The sequence below is a fragment of the Pteropus vampyrus genome, unplaced genomic scaffold, assembly GCF_000151845.1.
Source record: "Pteropus vampyrus isolate Shadow unplaced genomic scaffold, Pvam_2.0 Scaffold242, whole genome shotgun sequence".
NCBI classification, from domain to species: domain Eukaryota; kingdom Metazoa; phylum Chordata; class Mammalia; order Chiroptera; family Pteropodidae; genus Pteropus; species Pteropus vampyrus.
In genome coordinates, this window is record NW_011889023.1 from 1,378,438 (window position 1) to 1,404,217 (window position 25,780).

General features: G+C 38.8%; 2 protein-coding genes and 1 non-coding gene across 25 annotated transcripts in view; 2 read left to right on the top strand and 1 right to left on the bottom strand.

Annotated features, from left to right (window-relative positions):
• MED12L (mediator complex subunit 12 like) overlaps positions 1-25,780 on the top strand; it is a 317,720-nt gene that overhangs the window by 185,136 nt on the left and 106,804 nt on the right. The window lies entirely within an intron of this gene.
• Positions 623-24,058, bottom strand: GPR87 (G protein-coupled receptor 87). Its single transcript, XM_011374243.2, has 3 exons — positions 23,677-24,058; positions 5,990-6,121; positions 623-1,748 (listed from the first exon to the last, which is right to left on the bottom strand). Exons 2-3 carry the CDS (start codon positions 6,021-6,023, stop codon positions 706-708), a joined length of 1,077 nt encoding a protein of 358 aa, XP_011372545.1. The 5' UTR covers positions 6,024-6,121; positions 23,677-24,058; the 3' UTR covers positions 623-705.
• Positions 8,082-8,200, top strand: LOC111728999. The gene has a single exon (XR_002776047.1). It is a non-coding gene; the product is annotated as a 5S ribosomal RNA (ribosomal RNA).

The window sequence follows — 25,780 nt, forward strand, 5'->3', positions numbered from 1 at the left end:
ACCCTAAGTTCAGAGCGTTTCATACAAGATCTACTTGTAAGTTTCAGTCACATTTTTCTTTCTCTGAAATTGCCTACATTTAAAATCAGTTAATTGAATTCAGTCTTTCCAAATACATTGCTTAAAAAATATAGTCGAACCTTCTCCCACCTACCCACATACTGCACAAGTTCTTTTAATAAACACAGCGAAGGGATGATGGCCAAATGTCCTACTTATTTATAGAGAGAATGACAGAATGCCCAGCAGTCAGTATTTACTCAGTTATATCTGCAATGAATGAGCTGCATTGAAAACAGCATTTTCTTTCCCTGTCCTATACTTCAGGGCTGAATAGAGCTTTCTTCTCTGTACTATCTGTTCTCCCCGGAGTGGCATCAGGACGACAGCAGTTCCTAGAATACGGCTGCTGCTGTGCGCTGGCTTTACCACGGCCTTTTCTGCCTCTGCAGTCTGCTCCTTCGGCTCTGAGTCTAGAACCCTGCCAGTCAGCCACATGCTACCTCATTTACCTCCCTTTTTCATATGCCTTATTGTTTTTCCTTCACTTCTAGTTTCAAATTATACCCAGATTTCACACCATTTTAATTCTTTGTTTATGCATATTTTGATGGTCTGAAGCAAGGATAATCAAAAGGAACATTTATTTACATTTTGTACATACTGACTTCAACAAGCAAGAGAAGGCCTAGTGGCCTTTAACTCCTACACATCAGTATAATCATAATATATGCGGACTTCCGATCTTCTGACACTTTGCAGAGATCTGATGCTTTCGCTCCTGGTTCTGATATTTGATTTTTTGAATAGCCTTCTTGAAAATGACCTACACATGAAAAAGTAAATTATTGGATCCAGGCATACATTGCATGCAGACAAGAAAAGTGTCATTTCTTTGCAGTAATACAAGATTTTGTGTGCAGATTCATCTAAATGTCTGTCTAAATGACTAAAAGTAAAAGGAATTCGGCACAAATGATATGGTAGAAAGCAGGTAAAAAACACAGCCACGACTACTCTAATGCTCTGGTTGTGTTTTCGCTTTCGACTTGATTGGCTGATGAATTGCCTGCTGGATTTATGGATGTACCGGGAAATGGCTATGTAACATCCTATTAGGATCACCAGTACAGCCACAAACAAGCAGCTGTTGACATAAATGACTGCATTATGCCATTTGACTCCCAAGGGACTTTTAAGTTTCATGCAGTCATGAACATTTTCTTTAGTTAGTTGACCATTTGTTAGGATGATGTTTGGCAAGGACAATACAGCCATGATCACCCAAACACAAATAGATAAAACCTTTGTAAAAGTTATGCTGTACATGCGAGAGTCCCCAAATGGCTTTACCACTTTCAAATATCGATCAATGCTTATCAGCCCAAGAAACACGATGGAAGTATACATGTTTGCGTAGAATAAAACTGAAGTATATCTGCAGAGGATAAATTTGAAGTACCAAGGTCCAAATCCTGCATCGTGGACTATTCGAAATGGAAATGTCAGTGTCATTATGAGGTCAGCAACCACTATGTTTTTGAGATAAAATATGAAGCTGGTTTTATTCCTAATGTGGAAGAAGATCCACACTGCTAGGCCATTCAGCAAGATGCTTGCCACAAATATGATGAGGTAAAGCACAGGCAAGACAATAGTGTCGAATTCGTTGTGAATGGTGATATTCTTTCCGGGTCCATCACTCGTGTTACTTGGAGGGTGACTCCCTTGGCCGTGCAGCTCATTATCTGTAGGAGAAGTGGGAGACGTTACTTCAAGTGCTTCACATTCATGTCCCACAGACTGAGTCGTAGGCTCCCTTGCAGGTTGAACCATTGCTATTTTGGGTGAGTTTTAAAATGTCTTTAGTGATTTAAAGAGTCAGTTTACTGCGTTGTCAACATTTTGAGTGGCTGAAGAATTGGTGGCCTCATCCCTGAATTCGTTCCCCCACTTTGAAGTCCCTTGAATAAAATGAGATATTTCCGGTCCTCTGTGTTAACCATTTGAAAATGAAAAAAAAATTATATCCATGAAAATTATCCCAAATTTTAATTCATTGTTTAATATCATTACAAATAGAATTAACAAAATCTGGGGGAGAAAATTGAAACAAGAAAATAACATGGCGAGCACATGGTTATTCTCTTTGTGTGGTCTTTGGCATACTCACTGAAATAATCTTTTTTCCCCCTCTGTCTCAGTTTTAAGCTGTTTAATCCACAAGATCAGGAAAGAGTGAAACTAGTGGGTCATTCTGAATTTTTAGCCCATGACTTTATTAAACTGCCTAAGAAGCTTCAACAGGGATGGTTGTTAGGAAAAGAAACAAAAGAAACAATTGTTTTTAATATTTTACTTTATTATCAAGGACAACCTGTTAAAAGTAATTGTAGATTGGTACCTATTTTTCTTTACAAGATTTTACTAGATTTTACCTATTGCACTTAGAATATAAAATCTTTAAAAATCTTTTGCTTTTTTGGAATTTTTAGTTCACGTTGTTAAACTGTACCACACTGCTCTGTCATATAATCACTGAAATGGTTTATGAGAGTTGGATTTACATGGCAGCCATGAAAAGGGGCCTTTGGGATCTCTCACTGCAGAGTTTACTTGATGGGCAGCTCCAGCTCAGTGTTCTGAATCCATCACCATTTTCTTGCTAATGCCACGCTTCCCCTGGACTGCTGCCAGCCAGTAGCTGAGCACAGTAAGGATGCTAAGACAAGCCCGTTTCTGGGACAGGAGGTGTTCCTCTGATGAGAGGCTTGGGCTGGAGAGCTCATCAGTCTGGTCAAAACCTTCTTCCAACTACACTGCAGTCTGAATCTTCCTACTCCACCTCCTTTCTCCCCTGTCTGATCACAAGGCAGACCTGCACTGCAGCCTGAGACCCCTGCCTGCATTTCCACCCAGAAAGTCTCTTGGCCATTCAATCAGTCATATTGTGTCATTTGCTCTTTTTGAAAACCTGAACTAACGTAATTTTAAAATGTACCTTTAGATGTAAGGTTACAAGGAAGGTCATTTCTGAATTTTTACTTGTCTCTAATGAACAATGTTTTCCATAATTACAGTTGTGATTTGGAATGATTTTGTTTTAGAGATGACAGCATGAATTTACTCCTCATTTCCTACATGACAGGCACTGTAGTTTATATATTGGCTGTCGTTTTGAAGTGAAACAGGGAAGACAGTTCTGGTGATTATAATCCAAAAACCGGTTCTTAAGTCGCTGCCTAGAACATAAGTGCAGGCTCTTCCCGGGTAACCTCGTCCTCTCTCTAACTCATTCTCTTTTATCCCCTGCTACAAGTGTTTTTAGAAACTGGTTTTCCTGGCTGAAATATCCTTATACAGACAGGCTCATAATTTGTACCTGGACTAGCCTGTTATGATGAGACCCACAATGTCGTTAAGCTTTACAAGTTTAAAATGCCTGATTCAGCCGCCATCTGTATTACTGTTGCCAGGTTCAGATATTGTCTGGAACAGTATTTAAACTTATTTTGATGAACGATGTGTTGCAGTCTTGACTGCTACTGCACCACAAGATCCATATCAGTATCCGTGCCATTAGGAGCTCCTTAAGACGCGCAGTTTTACCCGGGATGAGATACCTGCTTGAATTAATTTCCCCAATTCAACTATTAGCAGTCACTTTCATCTAACCCAGAATAAATCCTTAAGGGAAGTGGAGAGAGGAAAAGTAAGTTTTAACCAGGATAAGTGGTCCAGCTGAGGGAAACAGCCTGAAAAGGGCCAGCTATATCATGTCCTGAAACAATGGCTATCCTTTGAAGCAATTATTTACAGATGCTTTTCAAAGCTCTTGTAAATACAAATAGGATGGTGCACTAACTATAGTATCCGAGGCATGGACTGTTTCAGCTCTCAGTATTTGCTCACTGGAACCACTCTGCATATCATTGTGAAATGGAAGGACCCGTACTTGCCTTGGTTAAAGATTGTGTGCCTGTTCATTATATTATTATAGTATTTAAAGTTTAAATTGTATAAACAAGCACTCTTATTAAATGATAATTTATTGGTCATTTATGATTATTATTAAATTAGTCAAATCAGAATGTCAAAAATAACCCTTGTACATACTGTCTCATAAACTACGAATATCAAGCACGAGTGGCCTCATTCATCAGTGGGTATTGAATTCTTGTGGCCTTGAGACAATCTGGTGTTCAGCTTGGTAATTGTGTCACCTCAGAGTATTTGCTTCTTTAGTTTATGTATGGGATTAACATTTTAGAATATAGGAATTTGAAGTTCAATGGGATGGGTCTGGACTTGGTTATTACTTCATTCACAAATTCCACATTTACACCGCAGCTTAAATTATTAGTTAAAGTCTGTTATGGGTTATTTTATGAAATAATGGTTATAGAGAGAAAAAAAATGTTCCTGAAAAGCAGGAAGAGCCATCGGTGGGTTGCTCTGGAAGGCTCAAAACAATAAAGAGTTTTGTCCAATTGATTATTATTATTATCTTATAGTTAAGCCTACATCATAATTATTTTCTGCCAGCTGCCACCATCATTTCTTCTCTTCTGTTTCATTGCCCCCAGTTTTTCTAAAGCTTGTGGGTGTGCTCAGAAGCAGTCCCTCTGCAGGGTTCCTCCCAAAGAACAATGACCATTAAAAGTGAGTGGCTTTCTTCACCCAGACAGTTTTATCATGTTGTTCTTCGCTGTCAATAAAGAATGTGGCCAGGTTAAGGAACATTTTTAATGACAGGTAGCTTGGTGATTCAATTAAGAAAAACTAGAAGCTGTTTTTACAGTGTAAAGGCTATTTTCTCACATACTCTTCGTTTACTAGGATGTTACTCCTGTACTGTTTAGTGCAGAGTTTGATACAGAGTGATGATGAAGGTAAAAATTCTTTTATTATTCTCTCCCCTGTCTTCCATCCCCCAACTGATTTTAAATTAAATAAACAAAGGCAATGGCATAAATACTCTAATTCCATAGTAAATTATCATTTTGCGCCAGCGTGTGAGAGAGAGTACTGTTGTAGTATGTGTGCTTGGGGATGGTGGACTGTGTGTAAGGGGGACTGTGTGTGTGCCTGTGTGTGCTGGAGAAATACATGGGATTTGTAGCCAGACAGAGTAGTAGCTGCATGTTGCTACTGTATCAGAAAGTGCAGATGAAAGGTATTTTCGTCATTGCAGAAAATCCTACTTGACAAGGCTGGTTTAGACACTTTGTGCCTTTGTAAAATGAAACAAACAGTAGTCATTTTAGTGGACCTTTTGAGATTAAAGTGCTTCACAAACATTATTTCGTGCAGTTTGTAGTACTTAGGTGTTCACTCTCTACCTTAAGGCATTAATTCCAGTTTGTCTCATCAATAGCAGTCACATTATGAATGATAGAAAGAGTGGTGAAGAACCTTCATCTTTTTGCTTTTGGTGAAGCTGTATTATTGCTCATTGGGGCGTGTCGCTCTTGGCACACAGTGTAAAAGTATCAACAATATGTCACTGCTCTACTTGCCAGGTGGGAATGAAATACTAATGTCATGCAAATAATAGGGTGTCACTACCATGGCACAGTTGCCCTTGCATGATCATTTTCTAAATAGTTACCCAGTAGAGTAGGTAGGTATTGTCTTTGGCCTCCTAGGGAACCTCAGTGAACCTTGGTTGAGACATACTGTATGTGCAAAGTAATATGTAGTTTAGGTATAAAAATCTTCCTCAGTTATTATTAATTTAATCTTTCTTGCCCTTTTGTTGATGATCCCTAGGTGAAGCAGAGCTTAAAATGAAGTGATAGCAAGTTAAATTTCCCTCAGTGATGTTAGTCTGCCTGTTTGCTGTTTTACTTATTGAAAAGCAAGGCTTAAATGCTGGTTTATTTTGTTAGTTGGTTTGGTGGCTGATAAAACCACCAAACTGCCACATAGTACAAATAGCAATTATTGATCAAGTAAGATTTTCTTTGCATTTTTCCCTATGGCTTACCTGGTAATTTTGCAAGTGTCAAGTTGAGCCCCATTCTTTAGTTGTGATGGACTATAAGCAAAAATACGTGTCAGGAAACACTTGGAGACGGTTGAGGCAAGGGTTCAGCATAGGTTATTCCTGGTTTAATTTCTGGGGAAAAAAAGAAAAACAGTTGGGAAGCAATTTGAACACAAACACATATACATAACGTATGTGGCCACAGTTCAGAAAATGTATACTCTTTGTCCATAAACAACTTTGCCGCGTAAGAGTTGTCTCTTTTTGTGTCCTCCTTCAGCCTGTCTGTGCTTTCCATCTGAATGCCACTGTGTGGCTGTGGGAAAGTTACTTAACATCTCTGTGACTCAGTGTCCTCATCTCTGAAATGACAGTGATGATAATTATACTGTAGGGTTGTAATAAGGGCTATGTGAGATAATCCGTAAGGCTCTTATCAGAATCTGGGCCCAAAAATGCACTCAGGACGTGTTAGCTTTTGTCTTCCCATTCTTGCTTCTACCTCGTGCTTCCCCTACTGCCCTGCCCTGACATGAACACGTATAATTAAATGCATATATGATGGAACTTACAGAATTGGAGATTGTTAAAAATTTTAAAATCTAACAATTACGTAGGAGTGTTTTATAAGCTCAGATGCATTCAGCATCCTATTCTTATAATCTTTGGAGTTCTAGTTCTGGCTTTACATTAACCTGCTCTGTGACCTCCATCAAGTCACGTGGATTTTCTGGAATTTGACTTTCTGGAATCTGCAAGGCTTTAAAAAATCCCTGTCAGGACTCAAATTTATGTGAGCTTCTATATTTTCCTCAAACATAGATTCTGTTAAGAATTTAAATACAGAGACTTAACTATATTCCATCCAACTCAAAGTTTGAATTTGGGCAAATAGCATTTGAGTGACTGATGTGCAATTTTGGCTAAATGCCGTAACTTTTCTGAGCTTCAGATTCCTCACAACATTTTTGCAAAGATTAACTGAGATCATGTGTGCATGTGCTGTTGATGACTATAAAACATTATTTCTCCCACTTCTCCTTCAGCAGCCATGTCTGTTTGTTTTCTGACTTCCCTCAGGTACTGATCAAAGAAAAAAGAAATCCTGGGAACTGTTACAGAAAGCGTGCTGCTAAAGGCAAACATGCTTATTGAACAGTTTACCATAGGGGAAGTCATGCTGTTTCTCATGAAATGAAACTGTATGAGAATTTCAGGTCCCCTCACTGATGTTGCTCATATACCACGTAGCTACAAAGAGACCCCAAGCAGCCTCATCCCCCTCCAAGTTTAGAACAGTCTTCTGGCTGATGTAAGCAGATTTGCTGAGTCAACAGAGAAAGAGCATCTTGGAGGCAAAAGCGTATTTAAGAATTGGGCATTAAGTGGAGAGGCACTTACTGCTTTTTCTCTTACTTTGTCTTTCTTCTGTTCCCTAGTATCACATGAAATTTAAGTGCTGGTTTGGGATTTGGTAGTAGATGGAAAAAACTTTCTGAATTTTCGGTGCTTCTTCCATCCCGTCCTCCCACCCCAATTCATATCTTTAGACATCTGATCTGTGCCTCACCTAGCAGGTTCTCAGAAGGTACCTTTTGGTTAATGGACCATAGGTAATGATTAGGGCCATTTTAAGTGCCAGTGTTGCAGTATTTTTAAAATAAGGCAAGGAAGTAAAACCCTACTTTCTTTTTATTTATTAAAGCTTACTGGGAGAATGATTGAGGCAATTAATTTTCTGAACTTTATCATAATGATCCTTTGATTTCAGTAAACTTCTTTCCCCCCTTGAATCCAACTTCTTGTGGAAAGATTTCGAGGTGTTTACTGACAAACACATCTTTAATTTTATGTTTCTCTGTTCTCAAGTTATGTAGTTTTCCTCCTCTTGGCCTTAGTTATTTATACTTTATTCGATAACAAGGATTCCAATATGGCTTTTGCCTACTGGAGGAGAAGTGGTGTCCAGAAGTGGGTGATCCACAGACAGCAGTAAGAGAGATAGCAGACTGTTGACCATTAAAGGGGACACAGGAAAGAGACTGGGAGTAAATATTTGCAAGTCACATTTCTGATAAAGCATTTATATTCAGTCTACGGCCATACCACCCTGAATACGCCCGATCTTGTCCGATCTCAGAAGCTAAGCAGGGTCGGGCCTGGTTAGTACTTGGATAGGAGACCACCTAGGAAGACCTGGTGCTGTAGGCATTTAAAAAAAAAAAGAATTTATATTCAGAATATATGTACAAAGAACTTTCACAACTTCCTAATAAGATGAAAACAACCCAATTTAAAAAATGGTCTAAAGATTTAATAGACGTTTCGTTAAAAACATTTGAAAAGATGTTCAACATGATTAGTCATTAGGGAAAATCAAATAAAAACCACAATGAGGTACTATTTTACACCTACCAGAATGGCCGTAAATGAGACAATAACAAGTTGCCAAGGATGTGCAGAAATAGGAACCCTCATACATTGCTGGTGGGAATTGAAAATGATATAGCCACTTTGAAAACAGTTTGATAGTTTCTTGAAAAGTTAAATCTAAATTTGTCATATGACTCAGCATTTCCACTCATAGATATCTACCCAAGAGAAATGAAAACATATACCTTTGTAAAGACTCATAGGCGAATGTTTATAGTAGTGTTATTTGTAATAGCTAAAAGTGGAATTCACTCAAATGTCAATTGATGAATGGATAAACAAAATGTACTCGTAACAATAGAATGCTACTCAGCAATTAAAAGGAATGAAATACAGCTGTAACATACATGAGCCTCAAAAACATTTTGAAAGGGAAAGTAGCTGATTCAAAAGATCACATAACATTTAGGTGAAATGCCCAGAAAAGACCACTCTGTAGAGGTAGAAAGTAGATTCGTGTTTGCTTGGGCTGGAGGTGGGAGTGGTAGTCACTGTCAGTTGTATGAGGAATCTCACTGAGATGATAAAAACTGGATTATGATGATGGTTTTGCAGCTCTAAATTTACTAAAACTCATTGAATTGTACACTTAAAATAGATGGAAATTATGGTATGTAAATTACATCTCAATAAAGTTAAAAAGAAAAGTATGCAGAAAAGGAAAGGAACAGAAACAAGCTAGTAATTTACCATGCAGTAATGGATGAGTTTTCAAGACCAAGCAAAAAGCCCATCATAAGCACATTCCCTATCCTCTGTTGGAGAAATGAAGTGAAATGCACAGAACTTTTGGCAAGAGTTCCACCTCTTGAAGTAGGAGAGGGGTACTGTATAGCAGCGACCTGTATGACTCATAAGTCTCTTCTTTTAGAACTGGGTCCAAATTCCAGAGACCCTGGCCATGGGTGTCGATTTGTACTTTTAAGGGAATCCATGTTCCCATGCTCTTAATTCCAGTTGAAATTATGTGGTAGACTTGGGTTTTAGTCAGTTCAGACATGATACTTGGATTTTTCTGGAATCAAATTTGCTAGCAAGATTTGGTAAAAGATGTTTTATTCTTCTCTGCTGGCTTCTGAGAATTTCCTCTTGCCTTCTCCATCTCCTTTACCACCTTTGTTAAGTGAAGTACTTCCCGAAATTTAGTCCAAGTTCCTTATTCTTTTGTTTCCTTTTTTTCCCAAGTGTTCTCATATCTGTGTGGTTGCTCAGCCATCACCTCTTTTCCATAAACCTTCTCTTTTTCCCCCAGATTTCAGTCCATTGTGTACATTGGCATGTGCTAGATGTCTGTGTTGCTCAAATTCAGCATCTCATAACTTCAACTGTTTTCCCTTTCTTCAACAGAAACCACTTTTTCTTTTCTCCCTGTTTACGAGTCTTTTCTTCGTCTCTTGGTTGAAAGAGTTTAAAACCTCAATATGTACTCTGTTCGATTGTTCTCTTATTCCTTGCCCCTCAACTAGTTAGTCACGTATCGAGTCTTTCTATTTCTTCTGTTACAATACCTTTCCTTTGCTGCCCTCACCTTGCAACTCTCATAGTCACCTTTTAGATGGAGGCCCTCCTAATCTCATGTGTGGACCACTGTACTGACCTTCTCTCTGATCTTTCTGCTTCTTGCTTCATTTCTTTCAAATCTCTCCTTCTTCTTGCTAGATTCTTCTTTCTAAATAACCCATGTAGTCCTGCCTTTTGTTTCCCTGAGTTATTAAGTGGCAGGAAAATTCTTGAGTTTCAATTACTAAGCAAGTATTCAGAGTTATTTTGTAGTGTTGAAGATCATGGAGTGTAGAAGTCAAACGATGCTGGGTTCTGATGATTAAAAGTTGACAGTAAACTATGGAGAAATCTGATTGCCCCATAATTAATCTTTTGAATCATGGGGACACCTATTTTGTAGCATCATTATGAGGTTAAGTTAGAATATACATTTATAAATTAAGTGCTTTGTAAATGTTAGTTTTTGCTTTTATTATTTTTTTAAATTATTTATTTAAATTAGTTTCAAGTATATAGTACATTGGTTAGACAACTATATAGTTCATAAAGCGATCCCCCCAATTGCTCCCTCCCTTCCCTGGCCCTCCACCTAGCCATCATATTAATTCTAACTGCATTCCCTCTTCTGTGATCCCCATCCCCGCGACCAGCTATCAACTGCTAATTTGTACTTCTTTAACTCTTCACCCCACGTTTTCATTATTTTTATGAATCCTTACCTAAATGAAATTCAAGATCACTTTTACTGATTGGGAATTCTCTACATTAACCGAAATATTGCTCCTGAGTTGCATGCCTTGCATTTAGCCCCCTGGTTTTCTTTATATCCATTCCTGCTTTTCAGTGACCTCCTTTCTCCTCTTCTTTCTCTACCTTAGAAATATCTAATTGTCTTTCTGTGCCAACCAACCATAATCCGTTCTCTTCCACAGGGTCATTTAATGAAAGTCTACTCCTGTTCCAGGCTTTGGGATTATAAAGATAAGGAGGAAATGGTTCTGTCCTCAAGGAAGTTAGAGTCAAGTTGAAGATCCAGAAGTAAACAGACAATTAAGTACAGAGAGAGAGGTTAGATAAGCTGTGGAAACACAAAGGTATACTGAGAGGAAGTAGGGGTCATGGAGATTCTATGGCAGCTGCGATACCTGGGTTGCATCAAGTTCGCTAAAGGTCCGATGGAAAAGGACCGTGTGGAAATGCTGAGTGTGGCCAAAGGCAAGGTTCAGTAATCTGCTGGGGAGGTATGGTCTGCATGTTGGAGAGATGTGACAAATTTGAGGCTATTGAGGAATTAGTGGTTGACTGATGTTGGTGAAAAGGGAGTAGTGTTGGTGGCCTCTCAGGTGTTGGTTTCTTTCCCTACTGCCAGGTCCCATGAGAGGAGGAGCACATAAAAAGGATTGTTTATTTCAGGGTGCCTGTGTAGTATCCATGGGGAGATGTCTGCTGGGTAATTGAAGATACAGGTCTGGAGCCTGGGGAATTGCTTCTGGTTGGCGATGTAAATTTAAAGTCAACAGGAGATCAGTGATAGAAAAAAACTATAGTAATGGATGGCGTTGCCCGAATGAACCTGCCCAGTAGAGTGAGAATAGGAGAGAGCTGACTTAGATGTTTTTAAGGAGCAATACTAAGGAAAAGGATGTGCCCGAAGGAGTGATCAGAGTTGGGAGGATTATCAGAAAAGAACGATGTCACATGAATCAAGAACAAAGTTTAAGAAATATGACGTTGCGATTAGCTTTATTCAGCAGTGAAATCAAGTGATATAGGGTAGCAAAGTGCCAATGGCTGGGATTCAGTGACAAAGAGATCATTGTTGCTCTTTGCCAGGGCTGTATGTGTTATACTGTTTGTGTGTGTGGTGGTGGCCAGGAGAGAGGTAGGGGCAGAAGCAGAGGGCTGATGACAGAGGTAGAGTAATGCTGGTGAGGTGAGGAAGTAAGGGTGCGATTTCAGACACTAAAAAAAAAAAAAGAAATCCCCATGATGGGAAGGTGGTAGAGAGGGTGAGAGGTAGAAGGACATATAAGACTGTTGGAAGATTTTGTTAAGCTTCTTCTCATTGAATGCCTTGCTTTTAAAATGATATTTTACTAGCTTGGCTTTAAAAAACCCTTGCCCTTACATCTAGCCAAGTATGGCTGCCAGTGTGGTGGAGCACCGGGTTCCTATCCCATCTGTCTTACCTTCCCAGTTTTCTGTCCTTCAACTTGCTCATATATAAAATGAACATGATGATGCATCAGTTATGATGCATCAAAGTTAAAATGAGAACATTTACAAAGCAACTGGCACAGTTGCACAGGGTCAGGGCCGAGTCTTACAAGTTCCTGTTGCATGTCCTAGGCACACAATAGAATTTTATTTGGTGATTGATAATTTGGACACAGTGCAACAAGTTCTTGCCACTTTTTTTATGCTGAGACTGTTTTGTGGTTTGTGACCTTAGCCACCCTGTGAGGAGCCATTTGACTAATTTTTTTTTTTTTTTTCTCTCAAAGAGCCTGTCCTTCTTTTAAATTGTCTATGAGCCTCATCTGCCTGCTGTCTTTCTCCACCATCTGTACCTAAGCTTCAGGCTCCCTGTGCGGTTTACCACAGAGCAGATGTGCGTCCTCTGCATGTCCCAGCGCCTGCAGGGTGTTGCAATGAGGATTGCTTCAGCAGTAGTAATGGGCTTGGTTCCAGGACCTCATTCATGGGTGTGAATCCTGTCCTGCCACCTACGGCTCCCCCAGCTGAAAGCTGATGAAACTGCTCAAGAATGCAATGTCTGTGGTAGGCCCTGGTTTCACAGTCATTCTTGAGGTTAGATGGTATTGATGCTTAGAGACCTTCTGGGTTCTTTTTTGTTTTCCGGTCACTCGTTGATATCATCTTTTGACTGTTTTATTAACTGCGTTGCTATGTTGTTGTTTGTAAGCTCTTTTTATGAATAAGGATGGCGGAAAAGCATTAGCATGTTCTCTTTATCTTAGACCTTGAACTTGATACTTGATGTCTCATGCAATTCTCAGAGCAGCACTATGACCTAGGTGTTCTGTTGCCCCCGCCACCCGCAAGAGGGAAGATCTGAGGTTCAGACACTTTAATTAACTTGCCCTGAATCACAGAATGAATAATGGGTAGATTCAGGATTCATAACAGATCTGATCGAAACTAAATCTGCATTTCTTTCTGTTATACTGCCCTGGAGTAAAAATAATGATTCTAGGGGTTAATTTTGAAAGGCAAGAAGTAGGAGGGAAAATATAAGGCAGAGGCGGGGTTTATTTTTCCTGTTAAGCTCATGAAGGAACTGCTCATCTTCTAAACTGGAAATCTAGTTTTGTTTGGCCTGAAAAGTGTTGAAAACATCAGGAACTTTACATGAGAATCCAGATTTAGTTCCTATCTTGAAATATGAGATGTGCCGACACTGAGCATAAACAGTCCAGCAGTGTTAGCTGCCCCTTCCCGATGAGCAGCGTGCTTGCTGTCCAGGTTACCAGCTCACAGTGTTCTCCGTTGACGTCCCCAGGCCTCATCGCTCCTGAGCATTACCTGCCTGATCCTACAGACAATGGATTTTGCAAACCTTGCTCCATTTATCATTTTGTCTTATGTGACTACATCTGACCTATATGGATCATTAAATATTCTCCTGATTTATAAATATATCTTTCTTCCTCTTTCTCTGTCCCTTCCCCACCAACTCCTTGCTTTAATGACCATCACTTAGCATCCTTTAGAAATGATTTTTCTGATACCTCTTAGCAACCCCCAGCCCACATAGTGGCGGGAGATCATATTTAGTTCACACCTGAGAATTAATTAGCAGTCCATCGCCTTAACCACTCGGCCACCTCGTTGTGAAAATTAATTAATTGTCACAGTTGAGCTTATTCTTTGTGGCCAGCCCTCTGCTGGGGCCTTTAAGTGCAAACCCTACCGATTGTATTGCTGCACTGCTGTTGTGGCTGTGAAAACTGAGATTCTGGGTCTCAGGGAAGGAAAGGTTTATCAGCGTGTGGAATAGGGGCTTCAACCCAGTGTGCTGGATGCCCAGAGCTCTTGTTTCCCTGGGAGGCAATGGGAAAACCAGGGGGAAGCATCAGCATCCAGGGCTCCCGGACTGCTACCTCGGGCACACAGCCTTGCTCTTATCCACTGAGTCAGATCTTAGCATGGATGGGGAGCCACTTGTGCCAAGTTGGGGGAACTCCCTCCTCAGCAGGAACAGGCGGCAGGTATTGCCCGCCAGGCCATGGCAGTGCCTTCATTCTCCCTGGTTTCACAGGTTCTCACTGCCCTTCGAAATCCAAAAGATCCATTATCCAGAGATAAGTGCTAGTAAAATGCTTGCTCTCTACATGCAGCTGTTTACGATTTTTTAAACTGATTATTTGGTGGTGGTAGTTCTCAAATGACAGAGTTGTAGTGTAATTGCCTCTCTATTTGTCCTCCACTTTCCAATTTGTTCTTTAGAAGCTCACATCTGAAATTTTAAGTATTTCAGATCTGAGGTTTTTGTTGTTGTTGTCTCTTATAGAAAAGCTATACTAAACTGATAGATCATATTGGTGGTGATAAATTATACTACTATAGTCCTTAAATTTTACTGATAAAGGTGTAACATTCACAAAAGCCATCGAATGCAGTTTTTGGTGAAAGGTACAGCCTCTCCTGTATTTTAGAATCACCTGTAACCTGAGAATCTTTCTTAGTTTCAATGTGAGAGAGTGGGGTGAAAGAGTGAGAGAAAATGAATGTGTATGTGTTCCAACACTGCTAAGATACACTCTACTGAAGAAGGCCTTGGGAAAGAAACAAGTTACCTCACTGGGTACAATTTCCTTTTTTTTTTTTTTTTTTTTTTAGTAGAATTAGGTCACTGTATTCATAGGGCACTTCATTAACGCATGCTTGGAGTCAGTATCCCAGAGGTGTTGGAACACAAAGCACACAGCCCTTCATTCAGGTTTTTCAGGTACTAACATAAAGTTCTCTTTTCCAAGTCATGCTTGATATCTGTGGCCTACAATTAGACACGTTTTGGCTCACCTTTAGATTTAACATTTTTTTCACTTGACCTGATCACTTGTGTGTGTGTGTGTACATATGTATATGAGTACATATATATATGTATTTGGGAGGGGGGGTGTTAAGGCGATGATGTAAGCTGGATTGTAATCTCCCTGAAGGCAAGGTTATATCTAATGCTTTTTTGTAACCTTAACTGCAAACCTGCTTATTCCCTTTGTTTAAGTGAGGAACCTCAGCGAGGTTCGACAACTTGCCCAGCATCACACAGACAGTGAGTGGCAAAGCCAAGAAATGAATGTCAGTGCTGGCGACCCCAGAGCAGTCTGCCTTTCCACTCTGCCTCTTGGCTTGGCTTGGCTTGATCAGGGGAACCTCACAAGCATCCTGGCCAGTGTCCCAGACCTCAGTTCAGTAGACAAGTGTTAAGTTTTTGACTCAGTCTTTGAGTCTGTGACCCTGGGCAAAACATTTTACTTCTTAGTGTTTGAGCTTGCTTGTCTATGAAATGAGGAAAATAATAAAGACCTAGCCTAGCTCCCAAAAGTGCTATGAGAATCTTGTGAGATAATTATATACAAAGTCAATTTTATATTATCAGTACTATAATAATATGAAGGTGTGATTATGGCAAATATCTTTTTTCTGCTTAATAGTAAAAGTCTTATTACTCATATAGTCAAATTTTACAGTTTGTTGAGTTGAAATGTATATTTTAATGTTCTCTTTAGGCAAAGTCTAATTTATATGTAGCTAAGTTCTGGATTATTGATATAGAGTAGGCGGGTCAGAAATGTTAGGGGCTGCAGTCCTGATAAGCCAGAATAGTGGTTTCAGATGAATATGTTCTAAACCAAATATATTTCAAGTGACTACTGGTTCCTTAAACAGACTTTTCAGAATTCAAGACTCCAGGTAAAGTTTTGGTAGTTGATTATTATTTATCAGCTTATTAAGAAAGGAAGAATGCTTTTCACAAGTTAACAGAGATGTTCTTGCATGTTTTGGAAGGGTCACCCCGTGGCTTAAGCATTATACTTGGGAGTTGTAATTATTCTTCATGGTGATGGTGGAGGTCACCTTTCCCATTTGAATAAGGTTGAATGAGGGTTGTCTGGGCTGTGGATGAGGGTGTAGGTATTTTCGAGGCCTCTTCCAATAAAACTGATGTCAGGTTAGTTCCCCTAATTCTTAACATCACAGTTTAACCAAACTGTAACACTATTTAAATTAATGGAATAAAACTGGTACTTAAGAGACAAATCTTCCTTCAGTTTCATCTCTCACCTTCATTGATGATTTAAACATTCTCTGGTGAGGTCTTAAATACTAGTGAATATTTTACAATTTTTATCATCATTAGTCCCTTACTGTTTCTCATTTTCTCCTTTCATAAAAACAAGAAATAAATATCCCACCCCATACATATATAGTAAAAGGATCTGGCATAACTTATAATTCATTTCATATTATATATGTATGTTTATACACACATCAGTGACATTTTCTTTCAAGTTATTCTTATTACCAACTTCACTGTCATCTTTTTTTTATTAAAACAGTGCTTCTCAAACTAATGGGAATATTTGAATCAAAATAATTCTAGGTCGATGTTTGAAGATGGTAATTTGTTCAACAAGGAGAAATAGTAACCAGTATGTTTGAATTCTTACATTTCCTGGGTGTCTTTCCCTTACCTGTCCCATTTCCTCACTGGCTTCCTGTTTTTGTAGAGGACACAACTCAAGCTCCTCCATAGGTACCCTCACAACCTGAGCTTTAGTCTACTTGCCTGCTTTGCAGCTCCCGACTCCCGCACCAGACCTTTTCTGTATCTCACTTTTGTCCTGGAAATCCCATCTCTCCCTACTTAATTAGGCAAGCTGCTTACACATCTTTCAAGTCTAACTGGTCCATCTCCCATACTCAGAGCCTTCCATGTCTTCCCCATGTACCATGTCAGTCAGTGCTCCTCAGTCTCTCTTGACTGCCTAGTTGTCCATACCTCCTTTTTTGCCTGACTGCCCGAGAGTCCTTGCATACTTCTAGCTCCAGAGTCCAGCAGAGTATCTGTAGGCACAAAATCAGAGCTAAGATAACATCTGATTTAATGTTAGGCTTTCATGGAACATAGCTTATCTTAGGAGGGCATCTGCTAGGTACCCCGACCCCTGCACCGCCACAAATACCTGCTTTCGCCTTTGGAAGTGAAAGAGTACAACCCCGGAAGGGCTGAGAGGAGAGGACTGGGCAGTCGATCTTGTGTGGGCATGGCCAAAGACCAAACACTGGTCCTCTGATGTTTCTGAACAGCTTGCTGTGAAGTGAGAGGACTAAAGTTGGGAGTTGTAAATACAGATGTGGCCCCATAGGTAATGTCAGTGAGGGAAGTGAGCCAGGTGTAAGAGGAAATAATCAATAGTACCAGCACTCTAATAAAATACAGCTGCCAGCTAGTGTTGGAGGAAATCATCGAGAGGGCTGCAGTGGACTGGGCAGTGTTGCTCACTCCTAGCCTCTGGGTTTTTGCCATGCAGGGTGTGTGAGTGTGTGAGTGCGTGTGCATGCGCGCTGTCACCAGACCATCTGATTTACAAGAGAAATGGACTTTTATATAAAATTACATTAATTTTAAATTCTGGCATTGTTAAAACACTGGGCAGATCAAATAAAGCTTTTCTAGGGATTACAATCTGTGACACCTGATTTCATGGTGGAGCTATCCCAGGTCTTTCCTTTGGTTTTTGGCCAATACGTGTGCGACTTAGAGCCTTGTTACTTGGTGCCTGCTCCAAACCTTTCCCTCATTTTAACTAATTTCCCTTAACTTGATATTTTTCTTTCTTCCTGAAATTGACAAGCTTGTACTACAAGCTTTGAAATAATTTATAGGATTTTAGAACTTAATGACATCGTATTTAATTTGGGATGAATACTCCTTCAGAAGCTCTCAAGTTTATTTTTCCTTGTTGCTCATGTATTAGGTTGAACCATATGGAAATGTTTTTATAGGTCAAAATGGCATTTTCAACCTCATATGTCTAGCACTTGAGAAATTTTGATAATTAGAATTGGGTCTACTCGAAGAAAGGGGCTAGAGAGGTTTTCCTAGAGTAATTATAATGAAACAGCAGTAAAATGAAAATATTTACATTGTGCCACATACATGGACCCATTATGTTGTCCCATCTGCCCCGTAAATTGCTTTGCTTGGGTTGAGTTGAGTTGATACCTCCAGGAATTCAGTCCTTTTCAGTGTACCAGCTCTTTAGTCATTCAATACAACTTTAGTTTTCTGTGTGAGAACTCATGAGAGAAAGTTCTTTGTAGTCTGCATTTTGAGGATAATGTCCCTTTAGGCCCACTTGTAACTTATCAACACTGAATCATTACACCTGCTTGTTTTCCTCTTGGAATATTTACACAAGGTAGATCAAATAGATAGGGATTGATGCATTTGGTTTGCATCAAATAGATAGGAATTAATGCATTTATTGAACTAACTTCTGACATAACCTTTAATTTCTCACTATTGTTTTAAAATTCATTTGAACTTAACTTCATATTAAGCATCTCTGTAAACTACCTTACATCTTTTTGGGAGTGGGACTTGGCAGAGTCTTAATAAATAGCCTCGTTGAGTATAATAGAGAGAGTGCTTGTCCGTTATGAAATAAATTGGGTTGTTATTCAGGGAAGAAGAAAGGGAGGGGCAGCACGGGAAATGCATCATCTCCTGATGGAGGCTGAGGTGGGATAGAAAGTTAAGGATAGGGGTGTTCGACTGCCGCTCTGGTTGCAAGACAGCTACGTTACTGGGAGCATCTTCCAGGATCGCAGAGGAATGAGGAGGCCATCAGAGAAGGTGTTAGTGTACCTAGCACTTACAAATCAGGTGCCTTCAACTTTGAGCACTCAAACTGATTTCTGCATTGGCCAGTTGTAGAGTGTCTTTCTGACTTGTAGTTTCATATAGACTATAAACTGATTATCAACAGAGTGCATGCTGAGTCCCAGCATGCCTTTTAAAGGACTAGTTATATATCTGATATTATTTCTGGGTTAGGATGAAAACTAGAGGTACTACTTAAGGTATCATACTGGTATCTGTATAGGCACTGAGTGGATGATTTTTCATTTTATATGCACAGTATATTTTGTTGTTTGCAACATGAAATTTGAATGAATGTTTTAGGGAAAGAGAAATGTTGTTATTTAACGTATATTACAGTTTTATTTATTCAATAGTGAGTATAACATGCTAATGCATTGATATAATAGTAGTTAACCTCTTTGATGGCACCCACTATTTTTTTTGTTCATTTTGCTGCCTGTTATATATGGGTAGTGCATAGACAGTTTTGAAACAGTGCAAACTTTCATCTTGTTTAAAGTTTTCACGTTCAGGTCTATAAAATGCTTGGTTGAAACAACAACTACTACTACTACTACTACTACTACTAATAATAATAATAGTAATACTTGTAGCTGTGATTATTTAAGGATTGTATGTTACTGTGAGTCCTGGGTAAAACATTGTACCCAGCCACGAAATGAAGGACTGTCCTTTCTATACATAAATCCAGGAAACAACTAATTTTGTAGTTTTTCCAATTTGTCTTTTAGCTAGTTTACCTAAATTGTTTTGAGAAGCCCATTGATTTATTTTCAGTTTCATTTGAGTCTGGCCGGTACACGGAGGAACAAGTTTGGACAGGTAGATCATCCACCCCAAAAGGAGTGTGGCCGATCTTAAAATGCCTGCAATCAAGAGGCAACTCATGTCATGCATTATTTTCTTAGGTTTCTTCTGTTAATTTTCAGCCTGAGAGTCACACAGCTGAGTGCTCTAATGTATGCCAACAGCCCAAGTAGCCTTCTGTTACAATTTTTCATTCTTTAACTAGATCGTAACTCCTTTATAGTACAGCGACCTTAAAATTATTTTGTTCTTGCTGCCCTTTGTTATACTGGCTTCTGCTTTGAGGGCAGCCACGATCTTGATATATTTAGCAAAGGGTAACCTCTGGACTCATCGACTTGAAGAGTTTCTCTCTACTCTATGTTCTCTGGAGAGCTGCTCTGGTGGCTAAAAGCCAGTAATATCTCCAAGCTGAGAGCATGTTCAGAGGACAGGCAATTTGCCATTGGAAAAATGGGGGGAGGGGGTACTTCCTTTGGCAGCTGAAAAGTCTGTGTTTCTATCTCTTTGGGCATAACGACAGCAGCAACAACAATAATATTAATAAGCCTAAGTGTTCAGCAAATGCCGGCTAAGATTATTGTGTGCCTAGGATTATTCTAAATTATTTAAATGTGTTTTAATTTATTCAAAGGACGTGAGATTCAAATTGCAGATCTATCAGTGCCTCAGATCTTCTCTAAAACATTCATCATAAGATCTACTTGAGTACTGAATGAAGTATTACTACGGTATTACCTCACTCAATCTTTATAGATCTCTTATTGGAGCTTGGCCTGTAATAAGAACTCAATATTTAGTTGCTACTTAAGTGGTAGTAAGAATTAGTACCCCCTCCCCCCATTTTTCCAATGGCAAAAACTGAGGCTTAGAGAGATTCCTTCAACAGACATGTGCTGTGTGTTGCTAGAGCCCACCCAGATTAATGCACCTAGTAAGGGGCAGAGCCTGGACTGGAACACAGGCCAATCTGAGTGCTGACCTCTTCCGCTTCTGCACAAACCGAGTGTTCATGTGCTGATTACTATCTGATGTCTCTTTTGAGAAAACTAGGAAGTAAAGTAGCTCCAGCTTCATTACAGGACATGATACACCCAAGACAGCCATTTTTCTACTTGCAGCCAAGTAGTACAGTAAACAAATCACAAATCTATATAATTTTACCTATTAAACTACCTACACAAAAGGGGTCAGTACTAGCAAATAGTGAGTTTACTCAGAGCTTTAAAAAGTAGTGATTAAGGACTGAGAGCATGGTTGACTGCAAGCAGACATGGTTCAAGGCCAGAGCTCTGCTTCATTCTCATGCACCACTTAAGCCTTGGTTTGCTCAGCTCTAAAATGGTGTAACAGCAGTGAGGTTTATAAAAATAATATATGTTAAAATATGCAGTAGTCTTGGGCATATATTAAACTACCTATGTATGTTAATGATTGTTGCTTTAGTATTAAGGTTAGAAGGACAGTATGAGCCATAGTAGTTTTATCTAATACATTAGAAAAGGTCATTTAACTAATTACGTTTTCCTTTGAAAACGGCAGAAATTAGTATTAGAAACTACCTTACATATTATGGAATCACTGGTATGAATGACTTAATGAGATTGCTTATACCAAGTGAAATTTAATCTATGCTCTTCAAATGAATTGTAGTGTAAATTACTTATGTTTGGTTAATAAGAAAGTTAATGAAAGATAAAATATGCGAATCAGGTACAAGATAAGAACAAACTTTCCGTTCTGCCCATATTTGTAATTTAAGTTGGTAGATAGTTTGGAAATCCTTGCCTGGTCAACTAGGAGCCTGGCTTGAACCATTGGCCTGAAGCAGAAGGTTTGAGTTGTTTCTTGTTCACTTTGATGTCTTCAATGTGATCCATCTCGCCTAATTTTTAACCACATGGTCATAGTTGCCTCTGCTCTCCCTTTTCTGCTTCATATGTTCACAACTATAAGAACTACAATTGGCTCTTGTTTTGATATTAATGTAAAACTTTCTACCTGAGGAAGTAGGAGCAAACCCTATTCATCTCCATCTTGCAGAGGAAGACTCTGCCACCTAAGGGGATTAATGTCAGGTAGCTGGCTGGTGATAGATGGGGAAGACCAATTCTCCTCATTTTTGGCTCTATCTCATGTCCTCTCCAGCATTCCTGTGTTTAGTTCAAGCCTTGGGTTCTTGATAACCAACCCTAACACCTCAGGACATCCCCTTAGGGCCACTAATGACCCTGTAATCTAAGTCTCTTGTTTTACTGTGAATGTGGGCAGTGAGCTCCAGGGGAAGTGAGAGGCTCGCCCAAGTCACACTGATAACTTTTGGCACAGTCAGCACCGAACCCTGGTTATTTTGCTGTGAGTCCTGGGCTTTTGCCCTAAACCAAACCACTATTCCATGCTTATGCACAGAGCTTTCTGCCCTGGAGACTGTGGATTGTTCTCTGTAGGGTATCTCACTTTTGCTTTCACCACCACTCCCTTTATTGGGCTTGGAGAGAATTTTGTGGCTTTTTTAGTTTCTCTTTGTTTAGGGATATACAAAGAACAAATGCCTGTTCTTGTCTCCCTTCTCTTAAATTTCTGTGGCATTTTTTCATAGTATAGGGCTAAGCATGAAATATTTTTTGTTCTTAAAGGAAGTGAAACCCTTAGATATCACAGAAGGAAGAAAAGCAAGCAGACTCTGAAGAGCACGAACACCACTCACCTAAATAAAAACATCCACTCTGATTTAGCTTTCCTTCTCCCACCCAGATCCCTGAAACATAATAAGCCCCCTCAGCATATTTTCTCTGGCTAGGAAAAATTCTCCTGAGTCTCTTCCTAAAAAAGTTATGATTTTATGACTAATTTTTTTTTCTCTAGGCTACAGTCTTAAATATGGTCTTCAGCAATCTAACTGCTCCTCCAGCCCCTTCTCCTTAACCCATACATACCTGAATTGCTTTTCAAGGTGTTGGAAACAATAGTCGTATGATGGAGTTTTGCTGAAGGACTAAGAACATATCTCCTTCCTTGATCAAGGAAGAAAGTCTGTTAACCTCAAACTGGCAGAAATAATAGTGAAATAAAATAACAGTGTCTGGCCCATTCTTCCGCTCCTGCTGTTGGTATGATCATATAGAACCAAACTGTTCATTTTGCTAGTAAGTGGAATCTTTAGTTAGAATTATGAAACAGAGTTGTTAAAAATGTTAATATTCCTAACCTGAAAGTAGATTTAACTTGAGAATATGATATAAAATTCTATAGTAAATAAGTTTAACCTAATAAATTAAAAAGTCATTCTACCTTAGGCTCACCTATCTTTTAAAGTCTTGATTATAACTTAGAAGAGTTTAGATCTCCATGCTTGCTTCTTGTTTTCCTCAGTGAAGCAAAAGCTCCTTAACGTTTTGAATGTGGAACAGAACTAAGCTGTTACTAAGCTGCTTGTCAGTGGCTGGGCAGTCTTTTTGCCTTTTCTGACATGTTTAAACATGATTGCTTAAGGAATCAGAATGAGGATTGGCCTGTTCTTTGTGGTACAGTGAAAAGATTGAGATTCTTTTATTAAAACGAGGCAATAAGGACAGAAAATCACCATTTTCCTTTCGGTCTCTTTTTAAAAATAGGATGTGAATAAAAGATTATGAAACAAGTTTAAATTTCGGGTCTTGGGAAATAATTATAAGAAACTTTGGATTTGACTCATCTAAGAAAGTAAATGTGATAAAAAAAAAAATTTACTTAATGTAAGTGATTTCCAAAACATCATTTTCACGTTCGAAGACACAATACAGTTTACATTTTCTCGCTCCCTGACTTGGGAACAGGGAATGGTGAAGCTTCATGAAGGACATGTGGCCACTATTTTGAGAAATTGTGCCTCCCAGAGAGGACTTACATATCTTATTCAGTTAGCATTCTAATTCCTACCTTTTCTTCAGATCTCAGATTTCAGCAGCAGTGTAATGAATCTTAATCAGCGCTGTGTCCTATCAACCACGGCTTTTAAGACAATTAAAAATAAAACTTTATTTACCTTTCATTGCGGTAGCTGGCTGGCCATTCACCTGATACGGGTGTCTTCAAGTTGAAACAGCCTTCTCAATTCTACTTAAGAATAAGCCTTGAGAAACTAAGGTTGGCAGGGATGTGGATTTTCTGGCAAACCATGAAAAATAAGCATTTTTCTTCTCTGCGAGAGAAGGTAGGTGCTTCTCTACCCGGCTCGAGGCTGTCCTTTGGGGCACCCTTTCAAAGTCTCCTGCTCAGGAACAACTGGAGCAACTTGCTCTCTTGCTAATGTAAATGACTCACATCTAAGAGTAGGTGAGATTTGTAGACTAGGGAAGAGCATTTCCTGAACCTGTAGGAATCAGACGGTGAGTCACTTGAAGGGAACAGAGGGCTGTAACTCAGAATGCCAGACACTTTAAGGAGGACGGGATGAAATCTCAGGTTGGCCCTACTACATTAGACCTAGTGTTTAGTTCTTTCCCTCCACCCCCCACTTTTTTTGTCTTCTTATTGATAATAGAAAATCTGCATTTACAGCCTTCTTGCTAATTAAATTTTATAAAAGACGATTCTTTAAAGATATTATTGTACATATTATTTAAAGACTAAAATTAAAATGTGTTTATATTTGTAATTGATAACCTTTGGAAACTTATAGACTTGTACAAGAATCTGATAAAATCTGTAGACCTGTTTTTACAAATACACAAATGAAAATATTCAAAATGTTTTAAGTAAAATTATTTAAGGAATGAATTCACTGAATATTTTGAATTTCATTCTTAAACAAGCTTGTTTTATTCTTTTAAAAAAACTTCCCGCAATGATTAATTTATATAACCAAATCACCCTTTATAGTTAATTTCAGAACTTTCAGATAAAAGTCTCCAAAAAGATTCTAAGATTTTCTTGAATATAACATTCAAACAAATAAGTAAAAAAAAAAATTTTTTAAATCAAATGGAATCAAAACTTGTTACTATCATGAATGAAGATAAATGAAAATAATAATCTTCATAAAAGACGGAAACCTTTTTTGAAGTTCGTAAACCAATAACATGAGGTTCACTTAGTGTTTGCTTATGCCTTGAGGATATCGAATGTATGTACTGTACTGCATGGTTGGTTTCTTTCTTGGTTCGAGCAGAAAAACAAATATGTTTAATTTAAATACCACTATTTGAATATCAAAATTATGTTTCTTCTCTTGCCTTTTCCTAAACAAACAAAAACAGACAGGTACAATTTTAATGGTTTTCCATTCCATGTTTTTTTAGGGTAGATTTAGTATGTTATAGATGAGTAGCTGGCCCTGGGGAAATTCTCCGAACAAAAAAGCCAATTTAGTAATGGCTCAATCTTATAAGAACTTGTCAGATTGACAAACAATCCTTCATTTAGGTTTGACTCTGCTTTGTGTCATTTAAACTTCTTCCCCATGGATTTTGCGTTAAGTATTTGAAGCCAATTCATTGCATCTTGAGGGGGAAGGTTATGCCATGCAGACTTTAGTTTGAGAGACTTTTCCTTCTTGGGTTTAAATTTTGCCATTTGTCACTGTGATCCATAAATAAATGATGTACTGCTTCTAATGTGTAATCTAACTGCCAGAATAACCAACTGGCAAATCTTAAAAGCGTCAATTCAAAGGGAGGGAACATCTCTTGTAGCCTCTTTAAAAATATATTAAGCAAAGACCTTCTCTACAAGTTCTGAGAATTACCATCCCAAATTTCCAGTGGCATGCATAAAGTCACATTAGGAAGCTTATTTGGACAAATATTTCACAAGCTCTTCTGTTAAAGGAATTGCTGAGTTGCTGAAAATGTTTTTGATATACTTTTTGAGTTTGAATTTGAAGGGGAAGTGTTTTGATAATGTAGGATTATATTATTACCTGGTCTTGAGTGCCTTTTAAAATAGTCACCGAAAACAGGCCAATGCGTAGCCTAAGTTTGAAGAGGGATCTTGAGTTTTTCCTGTTTTATGAAGCACCTTGACTTGGTATGTGTTGTTTTTTTAATAAAGATTTCTTCATGGGGGAGGGAAGGAGCTCGTGTCCCATTATCATTGCAGTAGGTGGCCTGATTTTTCTCCTCCTGAGGGTGGACTGGGGATAGAATAGG

What these genes read in the sequence shown, in the direction of transcription:
- GPR87 (XM_011374243.2), bottom strand. Translation starts at nt 6,023, where the DNA reads ATGGGGCTCAACTTGACACTTGCAAAATTACCAG. An exon ending in GACACTTGCAAAATTACCAG is followed by an intron (nt 1,749 to 5,989) that starts GTAAGCCATAGG and finishes CTTCTCCTACAG; the next exon opens with ATAATGAGCTGCACGGCCAA.